Source organism: Salvelinus sp. IW2-2015, linkage group LG14, assembly GCF_002910315.2.
Source record: "Salvelinus sp. IW2-2015 linkage group LG14, ASM291031v2, whole genome shotgun sequence".
Classification (NCBI taxonomy): Eukaryota; Metazoa; Chordata; class Actinopteri; order Salmoniformes; family Salmonidae; genus Salvelinus; species Salvelinus sp. IW2-2015.
This window is the reverse complement of record NC_036854.1, coordinates 17,744,875-17,761,713: the sequence shown is the minus strand read 5'-3', so window position 1 is coordinate 17,761,713 and position 16,839 is coordinate 17,744,875. Positions and strand designations below refer to the sequence as shown.

General features: G+C 43.7%; 1 protein-coding gene across 1 annotated transcript; it reads left to right on the top strand.

Moving 5' to 3' along the window:
• The first annotated feature begins 12,147 nt into the window (after positions 1-12,147).
• On the top strand, positions 12,148-14,750 carry LOC111972483 (signal recognition particle 9 kDa protein). Its single transcript, XM_023999483.2, has 3 exons — positions 12,148-12,320; positions 12,779-12,847; positions 14,177-14,750. Exons 1-3 carry the CDS (start codon positions 12,249-12,251, stop codon positions 14,288-14,290), a joined length of 255 nt encoding a protein of 84 aa, XP_023855251.1. The 5' UTR covers positions 12,148-12,248; the 3' UTR covers positions 14,291-14,750.
• The last annotated feature ends 2,089 nt before the right edge of the window (positions 14,751-16,839 follow it).

The window sequence follows — 16,839 nt, the reverse complement described above, 5'->3', positions numbered from 1 at the left end:
TTCCAAATAAGTTGGGTGATTTTTGGCCCATTCCTCCTGACAGAGCTGGTGTAACTGAGTCAGGTTTGTAGGCCTCCTTGCTCGCACATGTTTTTTTCAGTTCTGCCCACAAATGTTCTATAGGATTGAGGTCAGGGCTTTGTCATGGCCACTCCAATACCTTGTCTTTGTTGTCCTTAAGCCATTTTGCCACAACTTTGCAAGAATGCTTGGGGTCATTGTCCATTTGGAAGACCCATTTGCGACCAAGCTTTAACTTCCTGACTGATGTCTTGAATGTTGCTTCAATATATCCACATAATTTTCCTGCCTCATGATGCAATCTATTTTGTGAAGTGCACCAGTCCCTCCTGCAGCAAAGCACCCCCACAACTGATTCTGCCACCCCCGTGCTTCACGGTTGGGATGGTGTTCTTCAGCTTGCAAGGTCCCGCTTGTGGAAACAATTTAAAGGCAATGCTACCAAATGCTAATTGAGTGAATGTAACCTTCTGTGAATGTGATGTGAATGTGATGAAAGAAATAAAAGCTGAAATAAATCATTCTCTCTACTATTATTCTGACATTTCACATTCTTAAAATAAAGTGGTGATCCTAACTGACCTAACAGGGAATTTTTACTTGGATTAAATGTCAGGAATTGTGGAAAAACTGAGTTTAAAGGTATTTTGCTAAGGTGTATGTAAACTTCCGACTTCAACTGTATATCCCAGTGTCAAAAAGAGAGACGGCAAGATGTTATAATAGAGCCTATTTCCATCTGGGCTTTAGAGTACCATTTAAAGATGGACTGTTACCAAACGCAGTATTGTGTTCAGTTTATAAATAATGCTGCGCTCGTAATGAGGAAGCCATTACGCTATTCCAGTGTCATTTGGACAACTATAAGCAGCACTAAACAAAAAGGTGTCCTCTTCCCATTCCATGGAAACAGAATATAACGTTAAAAACATAATTACAAAAGGGAGGTTTGGTAACAGTGTGGGGAGTTGACAGTGTTTGTTTGGTACGAAGGCGGTGAGGTGCTGTTGATGGATGCTGTGGTTCTGAAAGCCAGTCATTCTAATGTGGAAGAGCATCGCCCTGTCAGCATACAACACTGGGTAAACAACGTTCTACTGCAGTACAGAGGAAGAGAGACCGAAAGCAAGACGAGATGGAGAGAATCTTAAAATCACAAATGAGTCGTTCCAACTGAAAAAGCACCAGAAAGATGATTTCAACACCCACCATATCAGATTGTTCTGAAATCCTTTCTGTTAGAAACATAAGATTTGCATTCCTGAAACATTGTTGTTGAAATATAATTTCATTTGAGAAATAAAGCTATTTGATTGCACCCAAATTGGCCATTTGAATTTATAGGACTCATCTAATCTTGAATAAATATAATATCCAACATCTGATTTGGATCATAATTCTTCTTAACAATGAGTAAGACATGAGGAATACAATAGAATGACCAAACGCCACCCACAGACCGCCCACACCAATCCCACCCACAGACCGCCCACACAGACCGCCCACACCAATCCCACCCACAGACCGCCCACTACAAATCCTCCACCCACAGTACCGGCCGCGACCAACCAGACCCACCCCCAGACCGCCCACACCAAATCCCAGCCCACAGACCGCCCCAATCACACAAGACCGCCCACCACCAATCCACACGCGCACAGACCACCCGCCCACACCAAATCCCACACACAGACCGCCCAGCACCAATCCCACCCCACAGACACGCCGCATCACACAATCCCACCGCACAGACCGCCCACAACCCATCACACCCTCAGACCCCGCCAACACACCCACCCACACCACACCCAGTAATACAGTAGCAGTTCTTTATGACTGACAAGTAGTATGGAACTGCTGCTTTTTCAACCTTTGTAATGTATTCCCTGTGAATCTGGTGACGAAGTCACTTGCATTCTCTACCATTAAATTAGTGGGAAAGTACTAAGTTTTGCCCACCAGATGCCGCTGTTCCTGCTACTGCCACCACAGTTGCAGGATTTTGCTGGACTCTTGTGTTTATTAAGTGGATCACTACATTTTCTTTGCCGTCTCCACAAAGCTTCACCYTGTCTAGTGATTCATGTCAGAGAGACAAGGCAAGACAAATCCTCCACCTCTAACAATGGAGACAGTTTCATTTCCTGATTTTACTTGTGGCAAGGCAAGGTTAAAAGGCTAAAAACATACTGGACACCCACATACACAAACAAACATACACACAGTTACGTTTTACTATACTTGTGAGGACTTTTTGGGGACAAACAATTGATTCCTATTCAAAACCCTAATCCCCCCCCCCCCTAAACCTGACTATAACCACTAGCACTAACCCTAATTCTAACCTTAACACTAAAATAGGCTTTTTACAATTGAGAACTGGCATAATGTCCTCACTTCTCTGAATTTTAGTTGGTTTAGTATTCTTGTGAGGACTTCTGGTACTCACAAGTAGAGTAAAATGTGTACACACACACAAACACAAAGACAGAGCAGCTTACTTACACCCAGTTAAACTTAGTTTCACACACACAACAGGTAGGAGGGGAAACACCAGACGAAAATGTTTTAACGCAGTCAGTGGATTAAACATTACGTAACCTTATTTGAGCACAAAACCACTTGTCTCCTGTAAATCAGCCCTAATCCTGGGACATGAAACACTGTGGTGATTAGTTCTCTCCTGGGTCCACTTTGCTTGGACGAACAATCACTCAGAGATAAGTGAAGTGCACAGAGTGAAAGATGAAACTCCTCTGCAATGACATCAGATAGAGGCCAAAATAAAATGCTTACAGAAAGGCTGGTTTGCAGTTTTTAGGTGAACAGAGGAGAAATTAGAGCGATAAGGATGGACTGTCAGATAGAGAGCTGGAGGTAGAGGGGGATGATTCAATTTTTCATAAAATTATACCGTTTTCTTAGCTAGCTAAGTTGTTTACCTGTTGCTAYGCAGTTGCTAGGGACATTCCTGYTAGAAGCTAGCTAGCTAACAAGGAGTGTCTAGTTGGCAGAAGAGAAGAAGGGACAAAGAAGGGACAAAGTGGGACAAAATAAGGACAGAAGAAAAGGGAAAGGGGACATTAAGGTGAAGCAGTCCTCTAAAGACACAAAAGACAATAATACAAGAAACAACACTTCTATTGCCTCTCCCTCTACGATACGCACTTCCGGTTTGGTTTGGAGCGAGTAGTTGCATTCCGCTTTGCTCCACAGGTAGTATTACAGGTAGTATTACATTTCATTTCATTACAGTACAACAGTTTGATTTGTTTGATCTTAGCTGGCTACATAGCCGTCTTTGTATCCAAGATAATTGTGTAGTCTAGAGTAATTGTCGAGGTTACCTAGCCAGTTAGAGGTTACCTAGCCAGATACACTTTCAAACAAAGTCAACAACGCAGCCACTGCTAGCTAGCCTATTTCACCAGCCAGCAGTACTATATCATTTTAGTCAATAAGATTTTTTGCAACGTAAGCTTAACTTTCTGAACATTCGAGACGTGTAGTCCACTTGTCATTCCAATCTCCTTTGCATTAGCGTAGCCTCTGTAAGCCTGTCAACTATGTGTCTGTCTATCCCTGTTCTCTCCTCTCTGCACAGACCATACAAACGCTTCACACCGCGTGGCCGCTGCTACTCTAACCTGGTGTCCCAGCGCGCACGACCCACGTGGAGTTCCAGGTCTCAGGCAGCCTCTGGAACTGCCGATCTGCGGCCAACAAGGCAGAGTTCATCTCAGCCTATGCTTCCCTCCAGTCCCTCGACTTCTTGGCACTGACGGAAACATGGATTACCACTGATAACACTGCTACTCCTACTGCTCTCTCCTCGTCTGCCCACGTGTCTCGCACACCCCGAGAGCTTCTGGTCAGCGGGTGTGGCACTGATCCTCATCTCTCCCAAGTGGACATTCTCTCTTTCTCCCTGACCCATCTGTCTATCGCCTCCTTTGAATTCCATGCTGTCACAGTTACCAGCCCTTTCAAGCTTAACATCCTTATCATTATACGCCCTCCAGGTTCCCTTGGAGAGTTCATCAATGAGCTTGACGCCCTGATAAGTTCCTTTCCTGAGGATGGCTCACCTCTCACAGTCTGGGTGACTTTAACCTCCCCACGTCTACCTTTGACTCATTCCTCTCTGCCTCCTTCTTTCCACCCTCTCCTCTTTTGACCTCACCCTCCACCTTCCCCCCCTACTCACAAGGCAGGCAATACGCTTGACCTCATCTTTACTAGATGCTGTTCTTCCAAAATCTCATTGCAACTCCCCTCCAAGTCTCCGACCACTACCTTGTATCCTTTTCCCTCTCGCTCTCATCCAACACTTCCCACACTGCCCCTACTCGGATGGTATCGCGCCGTCCCAACCTTCGCTCTCTCTCCCCGCTACTCTCTCCTCTTCCATCCTATCATCTCTTCCCTCTGCTCAAACCTTCTCCAACCTATCTCCTGATTCTGCCTCCTCAACCCTCCTCTCCTCCCTTTCTGCATCCTTTGACTCTCTATGTCCCCTATCCTCCAGGCCGCTCGTCCTCCCCTCCTGCTCCGTGGCTCGACGACTCATTGCGAGCTCACAGAACAGGGCTCCGGCAGCCGAGCGGAAATGGAGGAAAACTCGCCTCCCTGCGGACCTGGCATCCTTCACTCCCTCCTCTCTACATTCTCCTCTTCTGTCTCTGCTGCTAAAGCCAATTTCTACCACTCTAAATTCCAAGCATCTCCTCTAACCCTAGGAAGCTCTTTGCCACCTTCTCCTCCCTCCTGAATCCTCCTCCCCCTCCTCCCCCCTCCTCCCTCTCTGCTGATGACTTCGTCAACCATTTTGAAAAGAAGGTCGACGACATCCGACCTCGTTTGCTAAGTCAAACGACACCGCTGGTTCTGCTCACACTGCCCTACCCTGTGCTTTGACCTCTTCTCCCTCTCTCTCCAGATGAAATCTCGCGTCTTGTGACGGCCGGCCGCCAACAACCTGCCCGCTTGACCCTATCCCCTCCTCTCTTCTCCAGACCATTCCGGAGACCTTCTCCCTTACCTCACCCATCAACTCATCCTTGACCGCTGGCTACGTCCCTTCCGTCTTCAAGAGAGCGAGAGTTGCCACCCTTCTGAAAAAACTACACTCGATCCCTCCGATGTCAACAACTACAGACCACCGTATCCCTCTTCTTTTCTCTCCAAAACTCTTGAACGTGCCGTCCTTGGCCAGCTCTCCTGCTATCTCTCTCAGAATGACCTTCTTGATCCAAATCAGTCAGGTTTCAAGACTAGTCATTCAACTGAGACTGCTCTTCTCTGTGTCACGGAGGCGCTCCGCACTGCTAAAGCTAACTCTCTCTCCTCTGCTCTCATCCTTCTAGACCTATCGGCTGCCTTTGTATACTGAACCATCAGATCCTCCTCTCCACCCTCTCCAGCTGGGCATCTCCGGCCGGCCCACGCTTGGATTGCGTCCTACCTGACAGGTCGCTCCTACCAGTGGCGTGGCGAGAATCTGTCTCCGCACCACGTGCTCTCACCACTGGTGTCCCCAGGGCTCTGTTCTAGGCCCTCTCCTATTCTCGCTATACACCAAGTCACTTGCTCTGTCATATCCTCACATGGTCTCTCCTATCATTGCTATGCAGACGACACACAATTAATCTTCTCCTTCCCCCCTCTTATAACCAGGTGGTGAATCGCATCTCTGCATGTCTTGCAGACATATCAGTGTGGATGACGGATCACCACCTCAAGCTGAACCTCGGCAAGACGGAGCTGCTCTTCCTCCCGGGAAGGACTGCCCGTTCCATGATCTCGCCATCACGGTTGACAACTCCATTGTGTCCTCCTCCCAGAGGCTAAGAACCTTGCGTGATCCTGGACAACACCCTGTCGTTCTCAACTAACATCAAGGCGGTACCCGTTCCTGTAGGTTCATGCTCTACAACATTCGCAGAGTACGACCCTGCCTCACGCAGGAAGCGGCGCAGGTCCTAATCCAGGCACTTGTCATCTCCCGTCTGGATTACTGCAACTCGCTGTTGGCTGGGCTCCCTGCCTGTGCATTAAACCCCTACAACTCATCCAGAACGCCGCAGCCCGTCTGTGTTCAACTTCCCAAGTTCTCTCACGTCACCCCGCTCCTCCGCTCTCTCCACTGGCTTCCAGTTGAAGCTCGCATCCGCTACAAGACCATGGTGCTTGCCTACGGAGCTGTGAGGGGAACGGCACCTCCGTACCTTCAGGCTCTGATCAGGCCCTACACCCAAACAAGGGCACTGCGTTCATCCACCTCTGGCCTGCTCGCCTCCCTACCTCTGAGGAAGTACAGTTCCCGCTCAAACTCCCTCACGACGCCAGGTCAGCGGAGTCAATCACCACCTTCCGGAGAACCTGAAACCCCACCTCTTTAAGGAATACCTAGGATAGGATAAAGTAATCCTTCTAACCCCCCCCCCCTTAAAAGAGTTAGATGCACTATTGTAAAGTGGTTGTTCCACTGGATATCATAAGGTGAATGCACCAATTTGTAAGTCGCTCTGGATAAGAGCGTCTGCTAAATGACTTAAATGTAAATGTAAATGGATGAGAAAAGCAGAGATCAGAGGGTGGATGATAGAATCTGAGAAAATTGACAAAATAAATCATTGGAGCACAATAACTTATTCCTCACATCCTATTACGAAGACTCATGCCACCGTTTCATGACAGTCCCCTATCAAATGAAACAGAAATTACATCCAATTATTACTGTATGGTAACACTATCTGGGATTAAGCCCTGGCTTTCCGCTCAGTCACGGCTGACTGTGGACAGACACACACAGACACACACACACACACACACACACACACACACACACACACACACACACACACACACTTCATCCCTATTGACTGCTGTCTGATGAGCCACTTGCATCACTAGGCTCAAGACAAACTTGGACTAAATTATTTTTTATTTGGAGGGTTACTCCAGTCCATTAAAAAGCCAGAGGCTGAATACAATTGTGGCAGTCATCAGGAAAACGAGAACAAGAAATGCATACAAAAAAATACCAGCAGCATTTCCACAGCTGTTATTTCTCAGGATCAGTGTAAATGTAACAGGCTCCTCAAAAGGCTGTCAGAGGCTGTTACTATGACACCTCACAGCCTGATGCTTAATCGTCAACCGGGAGTGATAAAACGTCAAGTGTGCTTCACTTCCCAGGATGCATAACTGACTGGGGGCTCTATTTTAGAACATCATGGGGGAGGAATTTTAAAGGAACAGACAGTTCAGGTTTCATCCCTGACATAGTAAAGGTGTCTTATGTTGACAGGTCTTTGGGCTTATAGTGACTGATCAGTTGACATGGAGAAAGACAACTTCCATGCGGTCTGTCCTGACACACACCAACAAATGGTCACGAGTCAGTCAGGCCAGCAACTTGGCCTAGCAGTCAACCACCTCACACCTGTTGAACAAACCCACCAGGCACATCTGATAGCCTAGCCCCCCTTTTGACACTCATCTTTGTTGTCTAATGAATCAAAACAGAAAGGACTACTTCAATTTCACCCACCATTTACTATCACTAACCAGGTCTCCATCCAACCATTCCATGCGGATGAATTACTTGACGCATGAAAAGTCACAACCAGGCTTTAGGAAAAAGGAAATGCGGAAACAATATTATAAATGTCAACAGAGAATTTGTTCGTTCAACATGGTGGGATCTTTTTGTGTCTGTAAAATTAATAATGCGAGAAATGGCTGTGGAAACGCATTTATGCTCAAATATTGATATAACTATCATATCAAAGTAAACTTGGAGTAARGCATATGTTGTGTGGTCCTCCAACTATAACTCGGGAAACCATGCAGTTTATTAGGCAACAGATTACATCAATTGTGATGAACTTCACAGTGGGGTGAAAGTGCACGGTGATGCGCTTGATGCTGCTTTCCAATACATATTGGGGGTCTTATTCTGGTGACATGACGATTGATGTTTGGCTGCTGTTTGACAAATACAAATAATCTCGCTCTTATCCACAATCTCATGTAGGTAGCCTACTCACACTGTATCTGTGAGCTGTTGGTTAGAGCGCACGTGCTATATAACGCAACAGTTGTGACAAAACCATCAGTAGAGTTGACAATGTGATGGAAACCCATTTAACTTTTATTTTATTTTTTATTCGGTACATGGGAAGTTAACTTCAAAAGTTATTTTCTGTACACTARGTCATCACGCAAAGTCTTTTATCCGCAATAAGCCAGTTTGATGGAAATATGTGCATATTGTTTTATGCAGATTTTAGAATATTCGCATGAAAATCTGTCACCAATTGGATGGAAACCTAGTTATTTACTATTTCCAATAAGTAATGTGATCACCAATCAGCAAGATGGATAAAAATATATATATTTGAGAATTCCAGCAGCGCTTGAGTTCCTTGGAGCAGCCAGAGCCATCGTTAGATGAGGCTTGGTCTAGTGGAGAGATGCCAGCAGCTGGCCTCATTTAGGCCTTTCTCTCGAGGGGCCTCAACCGCACCACGCCCCCGCCATGTTGAGTCATGGATCTGACTAGGGGTCACCCTAGTGTTTCACCCTCTGACTGTGGACCAAGCCTTGACATCTGAACTCTCCGTAGCCCACAGACAACTCCCTCCACTACAATGTGATGAGCGCGTTGCAACACAATGAGAGCCCTTTTCAAACAGCCACAAAGCTGTTATACTTATACACATCTTTATCAGCAACATAACACCTTTTGAATAGAGGAAGACTACATATTGTACACTATAACATGCACATTTGAGATGTTTGTTTCATCCTGGGGTTACAGTAAACGGCACACCTGCACTGCAGAGACATGGGACACCTAAGTGCAGTGGTGCTCATCATCAGCAAGTCAAGTGTGACATAGGTGGAAGAACGACCTTAGAGGACTAATAAAACATTAAGAATTAAATAATCATACTTACTAAATACAGGTTTAGAATTGTGTGATATTAAATGTGTTCAATGCAAATACATGTATTTTTTAAGGCACAAGTCAGTTAGTGCGCAAGCRCTGCGTAATAAACCGTCATAGCTCTATCCAATTGTCAACATCAACGAAAAAAACGGATGTTTGAATTAATGTGACATCAAATAAATTATATTTCATTATCGTTGTGAATAATCCCAAAATGTCTAACCAGCAAAAAAAATCCACAATGAATGAAAGCCCATTGCACGTAGAATACAACCCTAGCAACATTTCCATGGGTCTTGTTTTGTCAATATGCATGAAAAATTGCTATGATCAAAGGTACATTCATGTTGACTGAAAGTACACTGGTCAATTAGCCTAGGTTTAACCATTCCACTTGCGGTTATTGCATTGATTGCAACAACTGGGCAAATGTTTTTCTGGAGGCGTGTGGAGGTGTGACACAGTTTAAAATAAAAAACAAATGTGTTTTTCAGTAAACTCTGTAGCAGCCACTGATAATACAATTGCGCAATGCATGCCTTGCTATTTTACATTCAATGAGACAAGATCCACATCGACATAGCTGCACTGCAATTTGCTGTATATGCAGAATAGAATACACTTTTTTACTATATTTAAACGACCAAATAACCTAATGAATAACATGCATTTGACCGCATACGGTTAGAAAGTTTGTTGGACATATAGCCTCTCAAAAAGTTACCTGTGTGAATTTAATTTAAATGGTCGCATCATGTTGCTGCAATGTTTTTTAATCAAGACTTAGATCATTACTCACCTCATGATTCAGTCACAGTATTGTCACACAACAGGGTCTTCGTTAAGGGCTTCAAATAAGTTATTTAACTGATGACTTATCTTGCAATGGTTTTCAGAAAGTTCGCACTTAAATAGGCTACAAAATAATATCAATGGAACGCCGCGGGACGAAAGAGGCTKGTAGTTACATCCAGTATAGTAAAAAAAATAAAAAAATAAAATTGTAAAAAGTATTTATCCTACATGATCTAGTGCATCGCGCCTCCGTTTACGAAATTCTAATGAAAGAACAGACGGAAAAAAACTCTATGGTTTTCGCTACTGCGAGACTGCAGTTGTTTCATATAGCGACAACGTGCCGCTGGGATCCCCGTCTCTCTACTGCTACAACACTGACGCAAAGCGTTTCTCAACTACGTGGAGTACGTAAGAGACGTACAGAACATACAGGGCCACACCCCCTCGATTTTTGGGATAGCCCAAAAGCCAACAGAGATGGTGCAAGTACCCCTTGCAAAAAAAAGGGAATAACGGGGTTTTTGAATGACACGTTTATGGGGGGCTGTAGGCTAATAAGCAACCTCAGTGCGCCACTATGTGGATGTCAGTTATTGTCTCCCACGATTAATCGGGAGGGGACTGTGGGCCTGTCTCCGTTCGTACCAGCTCATGCTGCGTTCAAAACAACTGGGCACTCGGCAAAAACGACTGGGATTTTTTTTTTTTGAGGTCAGCGACCTCGGAATTCTAAATCGGAAACTCGAGCATCTTTCTAAAACTCCGACTTTCCGACCTGAAAATCAATGACGTCATAATCTGACCTAGTTTTTTTCCGAGTTCCTAGTTGTAGTGAAAGCACCATGAGATCCGGCATTTACAAAATTACACTGGGAGCTATAGTAATTGACTGACATTTGTTAGTCACTATCGATATCTCAATTGGCCCAAGTTTTTGCTTTGTTATTTCAGATATAGTATTAATTATAGGCTACATGAAAACAAAACAATTTATTATGCAATTTTTTGTAAATCCTGGAAGGCAGGTTAGCGTTTTTTCGTAATTTAACTTGTTCTTGAGGCAGCTCTGCAAAGCGGCAGCCACAAAGTCATTAAACTGATTTGAAACCTAACCCTAACCACCTCCTTAAGCACACTCCATAAGTCCAAAAAGCACATTTTTGTTTTCAAGAAATTTTACAATATAGCCCGTCTAGCAGAAATTGCTCAGTTCTGCCTCCAGAACAAGACTCATTCTAATAAACATCAACCTGCTTCTGGTAGAGAGAAGAGTCATCTATCTCAGAGACTGAAAATACTTACTGGCCTAGAGATTCAGTAGCCTATTTGATTTCTCTTTCAAGTTAAATTTCACCTGGTCTGGGGAGCAAGAGTAGTAGCCTATTGAATTAGAAATAGCTATTTACACACGACACATTTACACTATTTAACTATCTAAACCATTTAAAGTGTGTTAAATGAGGCCTCCTGAGTGGCGCAGTGGTCTAAAGCTGTCACTACAGCCTGGGGTTCGATCCCTGTCCTGTACACACCACCCTCTGTAGCGCGATTAAGGGCAGTGCTATTGCCATATCAGGCAGTGATGCAGCGAGTCAAAATGTTCTCAATGGTGCAGTTGGAGGATTTGAGGGCCCATACCAAACCTGTTTGGACCATTTTAAGTCTTTAATGATTTGGACACCGAGGAACTTGAAGTTCTCGACCTGCTCCACTGCTCCCCCGTCGATGTGGATGGGGGTGTGCTCTCCTCCCCGTTTCCTGTAGTCCACGGTTTTACTGACATTGAGAGAGAGGTTGTTGTTCTGACATGATTCCATATGTGTTATTTCATAGTTTTGATGGCTTCACTATTACTATAATAGTAAAAATAAAGAAACCCTTGAATGAGTAGGTGTGTCCAAACTTTTGACTGGTACGGTATATTTAATCAATAATCAAATAGATCTATGGACTGCTTTTGCTAGTCAAATATCTTTGGTTTGTTGTCAAACAGGCCATTATTCAATGAAACGTGAAATTGTTTAGTTGAATTTCTTATACTGTTGCGAATAGTATATTTTTTGTCAAGAAGAATGAAATCAAATTTTATTCATTTCTGTTATGTTCACTTTCGAATGAAAGCGCCCTTCTTGCGCTCTTGAAAAAAACATAACTATTTCTGCCATCTACTGGCTGACGCGTGAAGGCCTCCATGAGTGTATAGCAGCAAAGACTCATCTCTCCTCTCTCTGGAGGAGAATCATGTCTCGTAGCTATGTAGAATATTTTCTAGAATTACGACATACCTTGAACTCCACAGTATTGTGCTCTGTGATTGGTCTTCAGAGCTCTCGTCCAATCGCAGACGTTTATATACATCGGTTCTTTTCTACCAGATAGTTCGCTGATGTGGTTTTTAAGAAGTTAGAAAACCTAACAGCCCGATTTAAACAGTTTTTCTTTTATAATTGACTTCTTATGCACAAGGATTATGCCTTATTATCAAACATGGGAAGAGTTCGCCCGTGCGGCAGAAAAACTATATTTGACAGCGCCAATGAAGGTAACCATGAAGTTTAAAACTTTGTTAGCTACAGTAACTAGCAACATTTATTTAGTAATGGTTATGTCACAGCACAAATAAATGTGATAGCCCATAATAACCATCACCGTTGGAGGGCTATGAAGTCTAGAGAAGCAGCCAGGATAGCTAACTACTGTTAGCTAGTTTGTTAGCTTGCCGTTTTCAAGCAATGCAGCCAGCTTACGAGAAGCCAACAGTTAACGTTAAATATGCTGGCAAATGTGAATAGGAAGGAAAAACTATAAATTGCCTAATAGTATGGTTAGTCAACTGTTGAAATCTGAATACTTTTAAGATAATCAACCATGTTGTAATACATGTAACTCTGTTAGTTGCATATTATTTTAATTCAATAAATTGGCTAAGGTCTTTCAGTTACCTTTGTTGAAACGAGTTAGCTAACGTTTGTAAAATATTTTCTTCTCCTTTTAATACAGGTCAGGGTGGTTCTCAAATACAGACACTGTGATGGTAACCTTCGCATCAAAGTCACCGACGATTCAGTGGTATGTTCAAGAGAAGACAGTCTGTTCAATGTGCACATCTGTTTGTATCCTACATTACACTAACCACTAGTCCCTGTTAACAATCCGAGAGTGGAAGACTTGCATGTATCTAACATGTAGGCTCAACATTTCCAAACAGTTCCATTACAAGTCAGAATGTTGAAATCACTTTCATTTGGACTGTATATACAAAAGCACCCCTTCAAATTAGTAGCTTCAGCTATTCAGCCACTCCTGTTGCTGACAGGTGTATAGAATAGGGCACACAGCCATGCAATCTCCAGAGACAAACATTGGCAGTAGAATGGCCTTACTGAAGAGCTCAGTGACTTTCATRGTGGTACTGTCATAGATGCCACCTTTCCAACAAGTCAGTTCTTCATATTTCTGCCCTGCTAGAGCTGCCCCGGTCAACTGTAAGTGCTGTTATTGTGAAGTGGAAACCTCTAGCAGCAACAATGACTTAGCCGCAAAGTGGTAGGTCACACAAGCTCACAGAACGGGACCGCCGAGTGTTGAAGCGCGTAGTGTGTAAAAAAAAATCTGTCCTCAGTTGCTACACTCACTACCGAGTTCCAAACTGCCTCTGGAAGGAAGTCAACACAAGAACTGTTAATCAGGAGCTTTATGAAATGTGTTTCCATGGCCGAGCAGCCGCACGCACACAAGCCTAAGATCACCATGTGCAATGCCAAGTGTCGGCTGGAGTGGTGTAAAGCTCGCAGCTATTGGACTCTGGACCAGTGGAAACGTGTTCTCTGGAGTATTGAATCACGCTTCACCATCTGGCAGTCCGACGGACAAATCTGGGTTTGGCYGATGCCAGGTGAACGTTACCTGCCCGACTACAGTAGTGCCAACTGTGAAGTTTTATTGGAGGAAGAATAATGGTCTGGGGTTGTTTTTAGTTCCAGTGAAGGGAAATCTTAATGCTACAATGACAGACAATTCTGTGCTTCCAACTTTGTGGCAACAGTTTGGGGAAGGCCCTTTCCTGTTTAAGCATGACATGCACAAAGCGAGGTCCATACAGAAATGGTTTGTCGATCAGTGTGGAAGAACTTGACTGGCCTGCACAGAGCTCTGACCTCAACCCTATCAAACACCTTTAGGATGAATTGGAACGCTGACTACGAGCCAGGCCTAATCCTAATCACGATTGGAACCATATTCCTGTTTAACCGCTAGGTTTTATGGGTAATATGACAACACCACTGTGGGGCTCTATTTGGCAAACTAACCAGTTGCTTTAATTTTTGTATATAACAAATATTTGCCTCATGTCTGTTTCCCTCTACCTAATCCACGACTCATTCTGTTCCATTGTAGTGTTTACAATACAAGACGGACCAGGCCCAGGACGTGAAGAAGATCGAGAAACTGCATGGCAAACTGATGAGGCTTATGGTGTCCAAGGAAAGTGGTGCCATGGAAACGGACTGAACCCCTTAGTTGTGTTAACTCTCCTTTGAGTCTGTACTGTGGTTTGTTAATAGCACAAACAATGGAAGAGAACAGAGCTGGAATGACTACATCGGATCGTGAGAGAGAAGGGAGGGGAAATGGGAGGGTTGGTGGAATCAAAAATGAAAATGGCGAGCGTAACCTTCGGTGCTCTGAAGAGGTATTTGCTGGAGTTCTTTTAAAGAGCTTGTATTTATTTTCAGTTTTACGATGGAGAGACGCATGTCTATTTATTTATATGGTTAGATTTATTTTTGTTATGCTTTTTTTATTTCCATTTCCACAAGGAGAAATGTTCATGACCATGTTGAGGTGACCATGAATGAAGCAGGACCTTTTGATTGCTAGTTCAGTGAAAGAACAATGTCTCCACTGCCATTTAGTCAACTTTGCATATTATTGCATTACTCAATAAATGTTTATATTCCTCAACAGCCAACATCTATCAACTGTCTGAAAGKTTGATTTTAATGTATGATTTAAATTTCAATGTCTCCCCATATCGCTGCTGATCAAGCTGCCATAACAACGGCCTTCCTGAATGTCTTCAGATTTATCTTTATTCATCAAGAATGCCAGATTTTTGGACATCTATTTAATCATTGAAAATAATTTGTCCTCAAACCAGGTCACTAGCTACGTAGGTTTCCATCCAATTGGCGACAGATTTTCATGCAAATATTTGTAAATCTGCATAAAAACAATGTCCAATTTCCCACCATCCATCAAATATTTATAAAGCCCTTTTTACAGCATATGTCAAAGTGCTATACAGAACCCCAGCCTAAAACCCCAAACAGCAAGCAATGCAGATGTAGAAGAAGATAAGACTGTGTGTGGTGAGAGTGCATTCTGAAAGTATTCAGACCCCTAAAATGGATTAAATAGATTTCCCCCCCCCTCATCAATCTACACAATACCCAATAATGACAAAGCAAAAGTAGTCCAGTTTTTTTATCACATTACATAAGTATTCAGACCCTTTACTCAGTACTTTGTTGAATCACCTAATGCAGTGATTACAGCCTCAAGTCTTCTTGGGTATGACGCTGCAAGCTTGGCACACCTGTATTTTGGGAGTTTCTCCCATTCTCTGCAGATCCTCTCAAGGTCTGTCCGGTTGGAAGGGGAGTTTCGCTGCACAGCTATTTTCAGGTCTACAGAGATGTTCGATTCGGTCCGAGCTCTGGCTGGGCCACTCAAGGACATTCAGAGACTTTTCCCGAAGGGAATCCTGCGTTGTCTTGGCTGTGAGCTTAGTGTCGTTGTCCTGAGCGGGTTTTCATCAAGGATCTCTGTACTTTGCTCCGTTCATCTTTGTCTCAATCCTGACTTGTCTCCCAGTCCCTGCCTCTGAAAAACATCACAATGCTTCCTCCAGATGTGACACTTGGCATTCAGGCCTCCAGAGAATCTTGTTTCTTGTGGTCTGAGAGTCTTTAGGTGCCTTTTGGCAAACTCAAAGTGGTCTGTCGTGCCTTTTACTGAGGAGTGGCTTCTGTCTGGCCACTCTACCATAAAYGCCTGATTGGTGGAGTGCTGCAGAGATGATTGAGGAACTCTAGAGCTCTGTCAGAGTGACCATCGGGTTGTTGGTCACCTCCCTGACCAATGCGCTTCTCCCCCGTTTGCTCAGTTTGGCCGGGCGGCCAGCTCAAGGAAGAGTCTTGGTGGTTCCAAACTTCTTCCATTTAAGAATGATGGAGGCCACTGTTCTTCGGGACCTTTAATGCTGCAGACATTTTTTGGTACCCTTTTTTGGTACCCTCCCCCAGATCTGTGCCTTGACACAATCCTGTCTACGGACAATTCCTTCGACCTCATGGCTTGGTTTTTACTCTGATATGCACGGTCAACTGTGGGACCTTATGTAGACAGGTGTGTGCCTTTCCAAATCATGTCCAATCAATTGAATTTACCACAGGTGGACTCCAATCAACTTGTATAAACATCTCAAGGATTATCAATGGAAACAGGATTCACCTAAGCTACATTGAGTCTCATAGCAAAAGGTCTGAATACTTATATAAATAAGGTATCTGTTTTTTTATACATTTGCAAAAATGTCTAAACCTGTTTTTGCTTTGTCATTATGGGGGATTGTGTGTAGATTGCTGAGGATTTTTATTTATTTAATACATTTTAGAATAAGGCTGTAACGTAACAAAATGTATAATAGAGTCAAGTGGTCTGAATACTTTCCGAAGGCACTGTAGTGCACAAATACATTGYTTAAGTTCCCATGTACCGATACATTTAAAAAAAACACGTTAAATGGGTTTCCGTCGCTTTTTTGGCTGTACTGATGGTTTTCTCACAATTTGTTGTTTTGCGTTATATGGCCAACAGCACGCAGATACAATACTATAGCGCCCAGTATAGCCTACATGATGAGATTATGGATCATTTTTATTTGTCAAACGGCAGCCAAGCATCGATGAGTATGTCACCAGAATAAAACCTTCAATATTTTTTGGGAAAGGTGTATCAAGCTCATCACCTTGCACTTTCACCACCCTGTGAAGTTC